The 16,317-nt window shown below is 37.8% G+C and overlaps 1 protein-coding gene across 1 annotated transcript; it reads right to left on the reverse strand.

Moving 5' to 3' along the window:
• Nucleotides 1-13,443: 13,443 nt before the first annotated feature.
• Nucleotides 13,444-14,868, reverse strand: LOC127810271 (salt tolerance receptor-like cytoplasmic kinase 1). Its single transcript, XM_052349650.1, has 2 exons — nt 14,421-14,868; nt 13,444-14,183 (listed from the first exon to the last, which is right to left on the reverse strand). Exons 1-2 carry the CDS (start codon nt 14,815-14,817, stop codon nt 13,528-13,530), a joined length of 1,053 nt encoding a protein of 350 aa, XP_052205610.1. The 5' UTR covers nt 14,818-14,868; the 3' UTR covers nt 13,444-13,527.
• Nucleotides 14,869-16,317: the final 1,449 nt, after the last annotated feature.

Raw genomic sequence — 16,317 nt, forward strand, 5'->3', positions numbered from 1 at the left:
ACTATAGAGAGAATGTTTCGAACTATAGGTTTCTGATTGACTATTTTAAAATTTTTAGCTCGAAGACTCGACTAAACTTACACGAAACCGAAAACCTACAAACGACAACCTCCCAAAACACCCACGACATTCCTTTAAACCCCAAAACATGAAACAAACAACCATTCGCAATCGGCCAACTGTTCCTTACCGTTGTTCAACAACCCATTGTGCCTCCTTACCATTGCTTTCCCTTTTAACCTTAGTTCAATTCTTGAACCATTAATAGATATCTTGAAACTCTCTTGTATTCAAATCCATTGAGATAATGTTACTCTCATATTTTATCACGTATCACTTGGAAACTAAGCTAGCAAGCATCCACTATTCATATCCAAGCTCTTATATCATTTCACATGCATAATTCACATACATTTCACTTACTGTTCACCAACCACATATATTACGCATATCCCACTCCTCATTTCTCTTTATTACACTTACTCCCTGAACATCCAAAAAAAAAAAAAAATCCACCAATTTAATTTCTTTATTATTTCTATAAATACTCTCAAATAAAGTAATTAATTGCCTTAATTTCCCATTTTCTCAAAACAAAATAAATAAAAATTTTCTCTTAAATCCCCAAATATTCAATAATAACCTTAAATACCCGAATTAATAATTATTATTTGTCTTTAAAATTTTGGAATGTTACAATCATATTCATAGATTGACAATTATCCCATATTTTAGGCCATTTTTGAGAAATTTGAAACTGCATAGAATTTGAAATTCAAAAGATCAAACTTATTGCTTGGGACCAAAGGTGAAATCCCTTACCCTAAGGGCCGCGCAGCTCAGCCCCAAGATTTCTACAGGGGGTTAAATAACGGCACTGGGATTCGATCACGGAACCTGCACCGGCTATATAGCGGCTAAATCCAAGGCTCTTTGGGACTAACGCATGTACGGTCCCAACCGCTAGATTATGTCTGTGGGTGATATCAAACTTATTGTTAATTGGAGTAAAAGGTGATAACTGCAACATTCATAATCTTTTTTTTTTTTTTTTTTTTGCGCGGGGGGGGGGGGGGATGGGTAAGTGACATTCTTACACTCACAATGTATATCAATAAATAAATTATTTTTTCTTGTATTACAGTATTTTAACTGTTTGTATTCTTTGTGTGTATAATTTTCTTGAGCAAATAAAGTTATTCAAAGAAAATTTAAGAAAATATTATTCAAACATTCTATTTGAATAATATATAAATAATGAATAATATATATATATATATATATATATAAGGTTGTGTATGGATGAGGTCATTTGACCCATCATTTGGGATTTGAGACTTGAAATCTCAACAGTCATGTTTAGATACAATATAATGAAAGAGATTTGGATTTGAATTAGGTGTTGTATGAAATTTTTATTTATTAATAATAAATACTTGTAAATGAACTTTTTAAAATATTTACATATACATATAGGTGTATGTACATGTGTACATATATATGTGTAAATATATTGTTGTCTACATGCACATTTACTTATACCTGCATTTGCAGATATATATATATATAGACATATATTTACCCTATTAATGTGCAAATACCAAATTTAGTGTGTCAAGTCAGGTCAAATTTTTCCTATTCCTAAAATACCCTATAATATTTTTTATTTAAAAGCTATTTTTATTAACAAGATTTGCACTAAATTAAAATTTATATTTATTTATTAATTCTATTAATATGCAAAGACCATCTGGTATGTAAGGGCTTATCAAACTTTATTTACCCTATAATATTTTTTTTTAAGAACAAAAACTAACTCTATTAATAAAATCTAAACTCATCACCTCCGAGTTAAAATGAACTAACTTTAGAACTACACTGAATCTTATATTTATTTAAATTTTGTTGTATACATACATATGGACACATATATTTACATATATATGTATGTGATGATAAGGACCACTCGACACTATACTTATTTATGAATCAACCCCTAATACCTCTTTTAAGGAAGGGCAAAACATTGTGGCATGTGTCACAACAGTTATAGCATGCCACATATCTTGTCTACCAAAATGTGACATGATCTACTTGCTCTTGTAGAACCTTAGGACCCAAGCGCTTACCACTCGAGTTAGAAGCTATAGATATTAACCGAGATAACCACTTAATCCTATAAGTGCTATGGGCGGCGCCATCATTAGCGCACGAGCCTCGTGGAGCAACTCTAAGTCAATTTTTGAGTAGCCAAACTAGACCAGGGCCATCTCTCAAGGACTACCAATACTAAACCCAACAATCATCTTTTCCCCAAAATTGCATCCGCGCAGACTCGAACCTGTGACCTGCTCTGATACCAGTAGAACCTCAAGACCAAAGCGCTAACCACTCGAGCTAAAAATTATAGCTATTAACCGAGGTAGCTACTTAATCCTATAAGCACTGTGGGCAGCGACATTACCAGCCCACGAACCCTATAGACCAACTCTGGGTCAATTTTCGAGTAGCCAAACCAAGCCATGGCCATCTCCCAAGGAACGCAAATATTAAACCCAACAGCTCCTTTACTACCCAAAGAAGCAATTCATGCTTGAGATATACTACTCCAAAGTTTGGGAATTTCAAGGGATGATCTTGCCAAGAATCCCCCTTAACTGTTACGAGTTCAACATATATAAAGGGTAATGTCTTAGTAGGTAAATGTCTTTGACATCTGTCTTCAACAACTCACCAGTATTCTCTTTAACTCATTTCTGAGTACTAACTTGATCATTAGAAGCTATACAAAAGCAGAAAAGCTCTACCCTTGCAAAGTTTGGACGCTTGGTGTACTTGGTGATCATCCCCAACATCACCAATTAACACCAACCATAGGGTCAATCACTTGGTAGTGTGCGTAATCAAACTACTAAAAATCCCATATCACGTCTCCTTGCTATGCATTCTCAACTTTGAGTCAACATAGTGGGCAAGCCCAAGCTCATTCGAATGTTTATGGAACTCTTCTTCTTGAGTAAGTTATTATCAAATGCATTAATAATCTCGAGTTTCAAGTTCAACTATTGACATAGATGCTCGGTGGGTTCATTCAAGACTAGGAAAAGTAGTAACACCATAACCCTTCAACTCACAACTCTCAGGAGAAAGAGCATGAGCATGAGCAAGACTAATCTGCACACCGAGAATCTATGAGGAACTCCAAGGATGAAAGACCCTTTAAGAACAAGAAAAAAAACGAACAAGCCTAAGACCTTTACCTTCCTAGTCCACAACTATCCATAAGACGAGTAGGTTGAATAAGAGCGGTGTGAAAATACCTCGCAAAATCCACAAACCCACAAGTTAGATCAAAGAAAAATGCACTAAAACAATGAGTTAAATCAAAACAAAAAACTGAAAACAAAGCAAAAGAACTCCTTGTTGTGCTTTGATGAATCGTCAGTGATGGAAGAGATGAATGTGGGGCTTCAAGGCTCAGATCAATTGGTCCAAAACCCACTAAGGTAAAGCCAAGAATTGTTCCCAAGGAAAAACCCAAAACCAGCCCTAAGATTGAACCCAAAATCTGCCCAACTCGAAAGAAAATACCCCAACTTGAGAATGAATACCAACAACCTCTCGTTTTCTCCTCTTCGGCTATCTTTCTCACTCTCTCTCTCTTTTCTCACCCATTCCAAAAAACCACCCCCATAAACACAATATATATGTAGATTACCATCAAAGCATCTCACAAAGATGAGGCTCCCTAGGTATCTAGAAGAGATGAGATAAGGGTGAGGAAAAAATGGGAAGAAACAAACTTGGATTTGAATGGCAACAACCAAGTCTCCAGCAACTTTAAAAAGCTGGATCGAATAAATAATGGGCTTACAGAGATGAGTGATGGGTTAGTAGGCTAGACATATATAAGGAGAATAATGTGTTTCTAATGGGTTTCAGATAGGACAATTAGCAAAATCGGTTGGGTTTGGTTCTTGTTTTGAGCAATTGGGCCAAGCCCGTTTTCCTCAAAAAATAAGATAAACTTACTCGAGCCATCTTCTTATCAGGCTTCCTATAAGTGGGTTTGGTTCTTTAATCTATCAATCCCGGACCGAAGCCTATGATAGTTTTATACTTACCCGATCTTACCATCATCATCTTGGACTTGTTGGGTATCACATCCCAACAAATTTCCACCTTAATACCTAACAAGGCCTATACGCAAGCAAACAATACATTAGTTAACGAAAGTACCACACAAATTGGAATGTTCACTTACCTTTACCAATGTTTAGAAGTGTAAGATAATGTCTAAACTTGGTCAACGTGAGAACCTTAGTTCCCATATCTGAAGGGTTATACTCAGACAATACCTTTTCAAGCCTAACAACATTTTGAGATACAATGTCGCGAATAAAATAAAGTCTGACATCTATGTGCTTAGTACATTCGTGAAACACTAGATTTTTACATAGATGAATAGTAGATTGACTATCATAATATACGATCACATTATTACTTAAAACACTTAGTTCTTTAAGTAAGCCCTTAAACCACAATACTTCTTTAATAGCTTTAGTGGCAGCTATATATTTTGATTCGGTGGTAAAGAGTGCAACAATGTGTTGGATTTGTGACTTCCAACTAAAGCAAAAATTACACAAAGTAAACACATAGGAAGATGTAGATTTCCTATTATCACTATCACCTACATAATCAAAATCGGTAAAACCCTTTAGTTTCATTTCTTCAGTTGTGTGTTTATACACCAAACTAATATCATAAGAACCCTTCAGATATCTTAATAACCATTTCAGTGTCTCCTAGTGTTTAGGACTAGGATCAAACATAAACCTGCTAAGTGTACTAATTGCGTGAGCTAAGTCAGGTCTAGTACACAACATTAAAAACATTACCGATCCAGTGACATTAGTGTACTATATTTTACTCATGTATTTTTTTTCTTCTTCTTTAGCAAGGGACTGTTCCTTAAATAATATGAAATGGTTAGCTAGAGGTAAGGTGATAGGTTTATAGTCATGCATGTCAAAAATTTTCAATATTTTCAGGACATAAGAAGATTTATGTAAAAATAAACACGAATTTGATATATCCCTTTCAATTTCAATGCTTAGAATTTTTCTAGCATTCCCTAGATCTTTCATATCAAATTCTTTATTTAGAGTTATTTTTATCTCATTTATCATCTTTAAATCTGGACCAATTAAGAGCATATTGTCAACATATAATAATAAGAACACACAGTTATTATCATGTTGCTGAAAATATAGGCAGTGATCAAATTCACTCATTTTAAACACATTGGAATGCACAAAAGAGTCAAAGCGTTGGTACCATTGCCTAGGGGACTGCTTCAAACCAGATAATGATTTTTTAAGATAACACACATGATTAAGTTTATCTTTATCTTTAAAACCCCTGGGTTGAGATATATAAATCTTTTCTTCAAGATGACCATGCAAGAATGTAGTTTTAACGTCAAGGTGTTTAAGTTCCCAGTTAAAATGTGCAACTAAGGCTATCATGACATGTATAGTGGTATACTTGACAATTGGAGAAAAGATCTCATTATAGTCTACCCCCTCCTTTTGGGTGAACCCCTTAGTTACCAACCTAGCTTTAAATCTTATTGGTTCATCCCCATTAATACCTTCTTTAACTTTAGAAATCCACTTACAACCCACTAAGGATTTGTCCTTTGGCTTGGGTACTAATTCCCAAGTTTAATTTTTATAGAGGAATCTCATCTCCTCTTTCATTGCTTTGATCCATTCTTTAGAGTTTTCACTTTTAATTGCCTCATCATATGTATTTGGCTCTTTATCAACTAATTTTTTATAACTGGCATATCCAAGACTATTATCGATTCCCAATCTTTTGGGAGTTCTATGTGGTCTTTTCTCTCTATCTCTAACCAATTGATAATTGGTTAGAGGGTCATGGTCATCAGGATGATCTTCTATTATATCCTCACTACTCTCTTCCTTAATAATAGGTTGATTTTTTGTGTCATTCTCCACCTTACTCGGGGCAACGAGAATGTGGGTACTCCCTTTCTCCACCTCAACCTCAAACTCTTCACTATCTTGTTGTTTCTCACTCACCAAATCAGACTCATCCTTAAGACATGGCATATCTAATTCATTAAATGTGACATCCCAACTAATAATGATTTTGACACCCTTTTGGCTTCTATCTCATAACTTGTATCCCTTAACACCTTCAAGATAATCTAAGAAGACACACTTCCTAGCTCTAGGATCTAGCTTTCCCTCATTCTGATGAGAGAAAGCGGCACAACTAAAGGTTCTCAACACAGAATAGTTAGCACATTTATCATACCAACATTCATAAGGAGTATCACCATTCAAAACGACGGAGGGAGTTAAATTGGTCAAATAGCAAGTAGTCATAATCTGTAATACCTCAAGAGCCTAGAGAAGAGTAGTATATATCGAGGATAAGTAAGGAAGGAAAGAACACCAGCTGGATATCTTTTGGGCTGAATGTTGGCAAAGAACTCCAAGTTAAGTGTGCTTGACCTGGGGTAATCCAAGGATGGGTGACCCCCTTGGGAAGTTCGCGTAGGCCCATCAGGGTAAGTTGTTCTGGTCCTTCTTATCGCTCGATACGGGATGTTACATAATCACTTCACCCTAGAATGACTTAGGCATACTAGAACTCAACATCATACATCTAACTTTATCAAGTAAAGTTATATTCATCCTTTTAGCAACTCCATTCTATTGTGGAGTATAAGGTACAGTTTTATGTCTAGTGATGCCATTCTCAATGCACATATTATCAAAATCAGCATTACAGAACTCAAGATCATTATCTTCCTCAAGAATTTTTTTTTTTTATTGCCAATTTGATTTTCAAATTGTATTTTCCAATTTTTAAATTTTTGGAAAGTATCAAATTTTTCTTTAAGTAGATAGACCCAGACTAATCATCGATGATGGATAAAAAATATTTATTGCCTCTAAAAGTGGGATTGCTTCAGAGACCCCACAAATCTGTATGAATGTATTCTAAGACTCTAGATGTCTTATGATTGCTAGATGAGAAAGAAAACCTATGGTGTTTTCCAAGCACGTAGTGGTCACAAAATGGAAAATCTGACACCTGATCCTTACTAAACAACACCTTATCCTTAATGAATTTAAGTCTCTTAATACTTACATGGGCTAACCTATTATGCCTCTTTTGTGTGTGATCAGTGTCAATGGATGCAATAGTGGAAGTAATGCCACTAATTACTTCAACATAAGTGATATAAATACCATTTTTCCTAACAGCCTTAAAGGCTCTAAGTGCGCCTTTGAATATTTTAATCATGCCACTGCTAACCCCACCCGTAAAACTTATATTCTCCAATTCCCCTACAGAAATTAGATTTCTACCCATTTGTGGAATGTACCTAACTCCATTTAGTGTATGCACAAAGCCATTTTCAAATTTAACAGTTATGTCACCAACACCAGCCACTTTATAAGCAACATTATCACACGTAATGATATGCCCATGATCAGACTCATGTAAGTTTTCAAACCAGTGTTTATGAGACGTGACATGAAAAGATGCATCGGAGTCTAGAATCCACTCATGCATATGGGAGTTCAAAGATAGGTTAATCTTAGAGGATTCAGGTTCGATTAACATATATACCTCCCATGTCCCACATTGAGAAGATATAACATTGGTCTCATTTTTTTCTTTCGCCTTTTGTTTGCCACTCTTATTTTGTCCCTCACCACCCCTAATTTGAGACCTTCTCCTCACAAGATGTATTTCTTCACCTTTTCTCTCGTTTCTTTCAACTTTAATTTCTCTCTCCTTACACTTTAGAGATTCAATTACAATATATAGGGCAAGAGTCTCTCTCCCATATTTGATAGCATTCTTGAATGGACAGATGTCCAACATTAGAAGATGAATCTTTTAAGAAAGGGTTAACATAATATGAATGGATGATGCATGGACTTACATAAACAGATACCCTAATGTAACTTCCCTGGAAAACCAACCCGACATGAAACCCTAGGCAGTAGTCCCATCTTGCACACAAGGAAACGGATTACTCCTATACGTTGTTCCAGTAATACTCTCGGAGAATTACGACTACACTATTAGGGCGACATCCCATCCTATGCACAATTATCAATATGCTAATAATTTCATGTTATGTAAAAAAGTCACGTTTATCGATACAACAATATATGTACAAATATGACAATATGTTTGCAAATTACATAATACTTAGCAATTTTCGGGAATAGCATGCATAGTAAAGGAAATATCATCATATATAATCCTTTGGGACCACTCACCTTGAACAAAAATACAGATTTTTCTCAAAAAGCGTATACTGCCTCGGTTTTCATGCCAAGCTTAAAAAATCTCACAATCACTCAATCTTGAACCCCAAAGCACCATATCCATCATATTTATTAAATTAAACATTAATACCCATTTTTCATAATTTCTTCCCATTTTCTTTATTTTCTTCCTATTTTTCTCTGTAATATTCCAAAATAAATACATTCTTAAATATTTCTCAAATATTTTTTCACAAAAATTCATAAAATATTTTTACAAGAATTTTAATTTTTTTTTTTTGAAAAATACCTATTGGCCATGCGCCCTCACGCAGCGTGTACTGCGTGTGAAGACTAGTGTGTGCACCTCACGCGCCGATTGTCTTCTCCAATTCTGATACACCGACGATGTTGGTTTTTGCTCTTGGTTTGCTCTACACTCTGATTTGATCATGATGGTGTTATTGGATGCTTGAAACAAACACCGGAGATGGCCCAACCAGCTGTTTAAACTCTTGGCCAATACTACCACCTCATTTTCCAATAACCCTTCGAAACCTACTCAAACCATTACAAAACCCTCCAAATTTTCCAGAAATGATCCTCCCAAACTCAAGAACAAAAGCCCCTTATCCCTAGCTTTCGATTCAACCCAAAATGAGAGCAATTTGAGCTTGAATCTCTAAAAATCCTCGGCTTCTTTGACTTCTATTTATAGCCAAAATCAAGCCCCCAAACAACCAATCATGCCTAATTTAAGGTCTATAACGCTTTTTCTTGCCCTAGGTTAACCCATTTCCCTCTTTTAAGCCCCCAAAACTAGCCCTTAAAACCCTCAATTTTTCGGCCAAGATATGGCCAAAAATTTCCACTCAATCGGTCGTCAACATAGCCGATTCTCAGCCAAGGAGCAACCTTGGTGTCCTAGGCCTAGCCTTGAGGGCCCTCATCCCACTCCCTCAAGTCTCTCACGATTGAAATCTACGATAAGATGTGTGGTCGGTAGCTTGGTCGGCTATGGCTATACCCAAGTTTGAAAAATTACACTACAACCCCCTCAACTTTTAAAATTTCATTTGGCACCCCCTGAGCAACCCCTTGAGTTTTCAAAAATTTCATAATGACCCATAAGTTCTAAACTTTTCATTTGACCACCCTTAAAAATTCAGAAAAACATCTTTTTGACCTCTCTTGGGCAATTTTAAAATTACAATTAGGCCCGAACGTACGTTTTGACCATATACCCCTTTCGTTTCATACCGAAACCACTTAAGGGTTGTTTCTAATGCACAATTTGACTCCTATAAAAGTTTCATTGACTTCTCAGAAGTCCCTTACAACAATATGATTTTTTAGCCTAAATCGAACCTATACCAAAAATTGTCTCTGATTCGATTTCTTTCGATAATAAAAATCATTCCTTGAGATGTTCGTAAACTCCATATCCTTTTTCATAGATATCTAAGTCCCAGGGCATACCCTGCAATTGATTTGGTAAATTTTTTCGGTTACTTAGATACTAATTTTCCACGAAACTCGTATTTTTCTCAAATTAACTATTCCCGAAGCAACCCAAACTTTCTTGGTGTTACACTAGGGATGAATGAGATTTGGAGCTAAGAATGGGGGGAACTCAGGACAATTCTAAGCACCATCACCGATGATGTCCGAGACTCTGGCTAAAGTTGAAATGCCTAATTGCCTTGGTAGTTGATGAGAAAAACAATCAATAAGCACGCCCATAGGATGTGATTGATCATGCCAGCGAAAAATACTACAACCATCCCCAACCCTTCAATCAAATCGGGACCTCAAAACTCCCCTAAGAGAAAACAACTTCTTCCAATACTAAGGGCATTCATGAGGTACAGTAAGCAAACCAGAAACACGAGTCCTTAATACGGTAGGAGTGAACCTACTTAACCTAAAGAGATTCCCCATCACTCGAGAGCAAACACCTAATTAGCTTTGCCACCAGGGCTTGGTTCCCTAGAGATAAAGGCTTAAGGCCCAAACCCCCTTTCTCTTTAAGGCAACACACCTCAAGCCAAGCAACTTTGGCTTTATGGGATTCAATCTCATTGCTGCTCCACAGGAAATTATGCACTAATTGCTCAATCCCACGAACCACCCTCATAGGCAAAATGAAGACTGAGGCCTAGTACACATAGATAGTGGAAAGAATAGAGTGAGCTAACTGGAGACACCCCCCAAAGGAGATCATCCTATTACACCAAGAGCAAACTCTATTTTTCACCTTATCTATAATGGGATGACAATCACCATAAAATAACTTGGTGGAAAGAAGAGGCACCCCCAAGTATCTCATCTATAGAGAACCTCTTAGGAAGCTCGAGGCCCTATAAATATCCTCTCTCAAAGTTTTGTCTCGACACGAGAAAAAATAGTCATTTTTCTATGAATTGGCATAAAGGCTAGACATGGCCGAGAATTTCTCCAAGCACAATTTCAAAATTCTAACAGATGAAAGATCCCCATGGGAGAAAAGCAAAATATCATTTGCAAACATAAGCATCACCATACGAGACTACTCACATTTCTAGTGAAACTGAAACTCTAAGGACCTAATATGATGACTCACAATACCATGCAGAATCTGCATAGCAAAGACAAAGGGATAAGGAGACAATGGATTCCCCTATCTAAGGCCCCTACCTCCCCACAAAATAACCCATGAATTTGCCCATTAACCTTAATGGAGTAACATGGGGTTGTGATGTACTGTTGGACCCAACTGCAAAAATGCAAGGGAAAGTTCATTAACCTGAGGACCATGATTAGAAAATCCCACTCAACTGAATCATAAGTCTTCATAAGATCCACTTTCATCACACAATTGAAAGCCTATTTGTTGAGATGATATTGAAAGATCATCTCTTGGACCAACAAAATATTGTGCCCTATTGTTACGAGTATTTTCCACACTACTTCTTATAGGCTGGGCCCAACCCAGCAGGTTGGCCCAATCGCTTAAAGCCCAGTAAGCTCCAAGCTGAGTTCGCTAGAGCAAACTCACACATCACTAGAGCCCAAGCTCAGATTGCAGGACCAAGCGGCCTTTAAACGAGCGAGCTCCCAGTGATACTTCAAGCAAGCTCCCAGTGATACTTCGAGTGAGCTCTCAGCAATACTTCTGGAGAGCTCCCAGCGACACTTCTGGCTAGCTCCTAGCGACGCTTCTAACTCGCTGGCCTAACTGATCAGCTCGCGTAACAAGAAGGCCGCAGAGTAACCAGAGAACAGTTGTGGGCTAGAGATTCTTCTAGTTGGGCAGCCCAGGCCCAACCTGGCCCACCTTCTCAGCCCATCATCCTGGCCTTATACCTGCCTGCAATAACATCATTGTAGCCACTTCTGGATTTTCGCACGCCTACCTTACATCCCATTCTCATTAATGACAGATCTCATCCACATTAATGAGGGTTCCGTCGAGATCATGCTGCTGCCTGGGGGCCTTTGCTGGTGTCGGATATTCTATCCCATCACTTGCAGACATACGACACATGCATAAGGACATCTTCTCCTCCTATCTATCAGTCAGCTCTCCCCAAAGCCATGGTATGCTCCTTCTTTACCAGTTTGCTGATACTCTGCATCTTCTTTCTTGCTTACTTACTTGAGCGTCAGAGTATTTTGCAGGGGCCGACCGGCCGTCCAATCAACAAACAAAATCATACCACACATCATTCTCTCTTTCGAATTCATTACATTAATGCGGGCCGACGAATCACGGTCGACCAATTCCAAACGTCAACACCTATCGATCTCTCAGGCATAAACACAGCTTGAGAATTATCCACTAGACGAATGCGGCTACAATTTTGTATTATCATTTATTATATGTAATGAATATCTAGTTTAAGTTTAAAATATATTTTATGTTAATTTTAAATAGGTAAATAAGATTTAGTTTGATAAATATTTTTATCTCTTTATGACTATAAATTTTTCATAATTATTTTAACTTTAAATGAATAAATGGGACCCATTTCGGGCAAAGATCTATTGCCCACGTCAGACCCGACACGGGCATGTAGGGGGTAGGGGTAGAGGTGCGGTGGGGGTCCACGCCCAAGCCCACACCCCTCTTGATTTTGTTCGATGCAAGCAACATAACAATCTGCCTCATTTACTAATCACTAACATCTCTGAGTGTGGCGCAGCCATTGTGTTTGATGGTCAAAGATGATGCCATGGGAAGGACAAGGATAATAGTTTAGTTTGTGTAATTAATCACAATGTTTATTATAGCATTAGATATGAATAATAATACCTTCCATGAACACTTATATCTATATATAGGAGATTGGCCTATGAAACCACACCAATTCCTCATCTATTTTGGTCTAGTGTTGGTGGAACATAGAGAAAAAAGGGGCGGGCTAGGGAAGCAAGCTACACTTGTTTAGAGTTGAATTGGGCTGTTCACCCTAATCCTTCTTCAATTACCTTAGTTCACTATAAAATCAGTCGATTTTTGGGACTCCGATTTAATCATTGCCCTATGCTCTGAGTGCAATTTTGTGCACCTCCATTTAACGAAGAGGTTTATCTTCTCAAAAAAATTCACCCCATTTCTTTTTCTTTCTTTCCCTAGCTTTGGTTGTCGCCTTGTCGCTATTGTCTTGCCTCGCATCCTCACCGCCTTGCTGTTGCATCCTCCTTCTCTGCAACGATTGATGAGGCAACGAGGATGCATTGACAATCAGTGCATGAGAGGCAACAATGAGAGGGTTGCTAAAAAAAAAAGAGAAAAAAAAAAGAAAGGAAAAAGACAAGTACCCCACAAAATTGATAGAAATTACGCATATCTCGCACTCCTTTGCCCTCTCTCCCGTCTCGAGTGGAGTGGCCACCCAGCTGGCCCCATTTCTGAACATTGCATAAGTGCCCTATATATATATATATATATATATATATAAAACGTTTTTGTTTCTTCCTTTCTTTCTCTTTTCTAAGAAGAGAACACGTTTTTCATTCTTTATAAGACTATAATATTTCAGTCACTGTAAGCGTGTTCATCTCTGATTTTCTTTTTCTTTTTTTATATCATTTAACATGGACAGTACAGATTAAGGTCACTTTACAAGCATCGTTGTAATTGACAACACTACTTTACTCATTCTCCGTGAATCCTAAGATCTCGAGGATTGAACCCATAAGTTTATGCTTAACAATTTCATTTATTCGAAGAAGTGGTAGAAAATAGAAACGAGATTGAAGCAATTTTGTCCTTGATTAAAGACAGGATATGGGCGACGGAAGGCCTAAGGGCAGGCGAATTGGCAAGGCATGACGCTGCGATAGACGCCATTACCCTGGCTTCTTCCACTTCAAACTCCCCATTAAGACGCGCATCCACCATCTCCGCCACCTCCGCCGCATCATCCCCTGGCGGCTGCAGCCGCCTTCCTCCACCAAATGCTTCTATCCCGGTGATGAGTTCCAGAACCAACGCTCCGAAGCTGTACACGTCGTTCTTCTTCGAGGCGATCCCAGTGCTGAGGTAGTGAGGATCCACGTAGCCCGGCGAGCCCAACATCAGTAATTTGGCGGAGCAAGAGCTCCCTGGCGCCACGCTCGACGAGAACTCCATTTTGGCCGATCCGAAATCGCAGAGCTTGCAGTTGAGTTGGGGGTCCAGCAGGACGTTTGAAGGCTTGATGTCGCCGTGGATGATGTGAAGGCTGCATTGCTCGTGGAGATATTCGATTGCCTGGGCGAGCTGGAACGCTATGGCCATCCGATTTCTCCACGGCAGGATCGAGCTCGAGTTGTGGAGCTTCTCTCGCAAGTTTCCATTGGGAACAAACTCAAGAACCAAGACACCTTCCTCTAAAGAAAATAGAATTATAGAATCATGAAAATAAGTACAATTACAGTTAGAAAGAGAAAATAGGGCAAGTTTTGGATTACAAAACTTGTAATTTAATCCCACATTATTGGCGTAATTATCCCAATAGTCACTAGAAATAATTATGGGCAAGATGACAATTTTATTCTTGCTTGTTTTACACTATTTAAAATGATTTTCTATAATTAAGGGGAAGAAAAAGGGAATTTGGTAGGCACCTGAGCGATCATCGCAGTGGCCAAGCAGCTTGATGATGTTATCATGGCGGAGGCGGCGCAAGATTTTAAGCTCCTCGCCGTAAGCTCGGCGGAGACGCTCGCTGCTGCAGTTCTGGATCTTGACAGCGCCGACGGTGGAATCCGGGAGCTGGGCGAGGTAGACGGTGCTAAAGCCCCCGGATCCGATCGGCCGGGTGAGATCCGATATCTCGCCCCAAGAAAATCGTCTCATCTTCTTCTGATCAATCTCGACGTCGTGAGGGAGGTCATCGTTGGGTTTGGTTGCGGCGCCGTCGGGGGTGGTGGTGGCTGTGGCGGTGGCGGTGGCGTTTTCATTGGGGTGGCAGCGTCTCCTCCGCCGCCTCATCTTCAACTTGAGCGAGCTGAGGAATGCCATGAGAACGTTGAACTAGCGTGATTAACAACAGTAGACGGCGAATTAACTGGTTTGGCCGATTAATCAGTCTTGGTATGATCATATATATATATATATATATATATATAGTATTAAAGGAGTGGTGGTGGGGGCGGGCTGGGAAGAGACGAGGAAGATGGATCGGCGCCCGCCATGCAAGAGAGTAAAATAATAATGTGAAAGATATATATAATAACAGAAGGAAAATGAAAGGAAGGGTCTTGGTCTAAGAGGAAGAAGGCACCGACATCACCACCCACAGACAATGAGATCGGTCGTAGGTAGCGTCGCGAGAGAGATGATTTAGTCTTTTGATCTACTCCACTCGTGCGGGGCGCTGAATCCGACATGCTTTCGCCGGAAATCTACGGTCCGCGACAGGGAATCGCCACGTGTGACTGTGTTATTTCCACTGTTCCAAAATCACAAACAAACAAACCAAACTGTGGGTGTCAAATTAAACTAGAGTCTAATTGATGACTAAATTTTAATGAATGTAAATAAAGTGTATTGTTTTTTGTTTTAAAATAATTTTATTAGTTGATGAAATATTACAAGTTATGTTGTATTTATCATCAATAAATAAAATTATTTTAAAATTAAAACAAAAAAAATACTATTAGTACACCTTTATATACATCTTAGACTAAATAAAGGTGTACCAATGACAAAAAAGTCCTTCATGAGGTGCATAGAGACGAATGAGACACATAGAGACAATAAGTATTTTAGTCATAATACCACTTTATATAATCCAAAATATACAAAAATGATATACAAGTAGCATGATTTTTAAAATAATGTCTCTTCTTTGAAAATAGTGTACATTTATTGTAACTTTAATGACAATCGATAATTCACTTATACGCTATTTCCAAACTTTAGTTATTTCACTTGGATATTCATTGAATTTTAAGATTAATTCAATTAAATTTTTATTTTTTAAAAATTAGCCATAACACTGTTAAATAAGTTGATCGTATACCCCTAAACTTTAAGTTTTTATCCGGAGCACTCCCTAAACTTTAGATTTTTGACTTAAAACACTTCTTGAACTTTTATTTTTTTTATCAAATCAATTTTAGCCTTTTCAAAAAAGTTCAAGGACTGATTTGGTAAAAAATAAAATTTTAAAAAGGTACTTGGACCAAAGATTCAAAGTTTGGGAATGTACAATCAATTTACTTAATATCATTAATAATGAAAATGGTGTTGTGGCTAATTTTTGAAAAGTTTAGGGATTAATTGAGTGACTTTTAAAGTTTAAGGGGGTGTCTAGGCCAAATAGTCAAAGTTCAAGAGTTGTGTGGTCAATTTATCCTAATGATAATAAGGGTAAATATTTTCATATATAAACCAGCCCCAAGGTTTGATAAAATTACACTTGAAAATGAATGAACATGGGAGTTTGATTTTGAGAATAATAAACCCAAATTTGGTTCGATTTGGGTTTGATATTTCTAATTCAAACCAAATTTTGGG

Source organism: Diospyros lotus, chromosome 9 (assembly GCF_014633365.1).
Source record: "Diospyros lotus cultivar Yz01 chromosome 9, ASM1463336v1, whole genome shotgun sequence".
Taxonomy (NCBI): domain Eukaryota; kingdom Viridiplantae; phylum Streptophyta; class Magnoliopsida; order Ericales; family Ebenaceae; genus Diospyros; species Diospyros lotus.

Coding starts and splice junctions, on each gene's coding strand:
- LOC127810271 (XM_052349650.1), bottom strand. CDS start 14,817: ATGGCATTCCTCAGCTCGCTCAAGTTGAAGATGAGGCGGCGGAGGAGA. Junction 14,184..14,420: donor CCACTGCGATGATCGCTCAG/GTGCCTACCAAA, acceptor TATTTTCTTTAG/AGGAAGGTGTCTTGGTTCTT.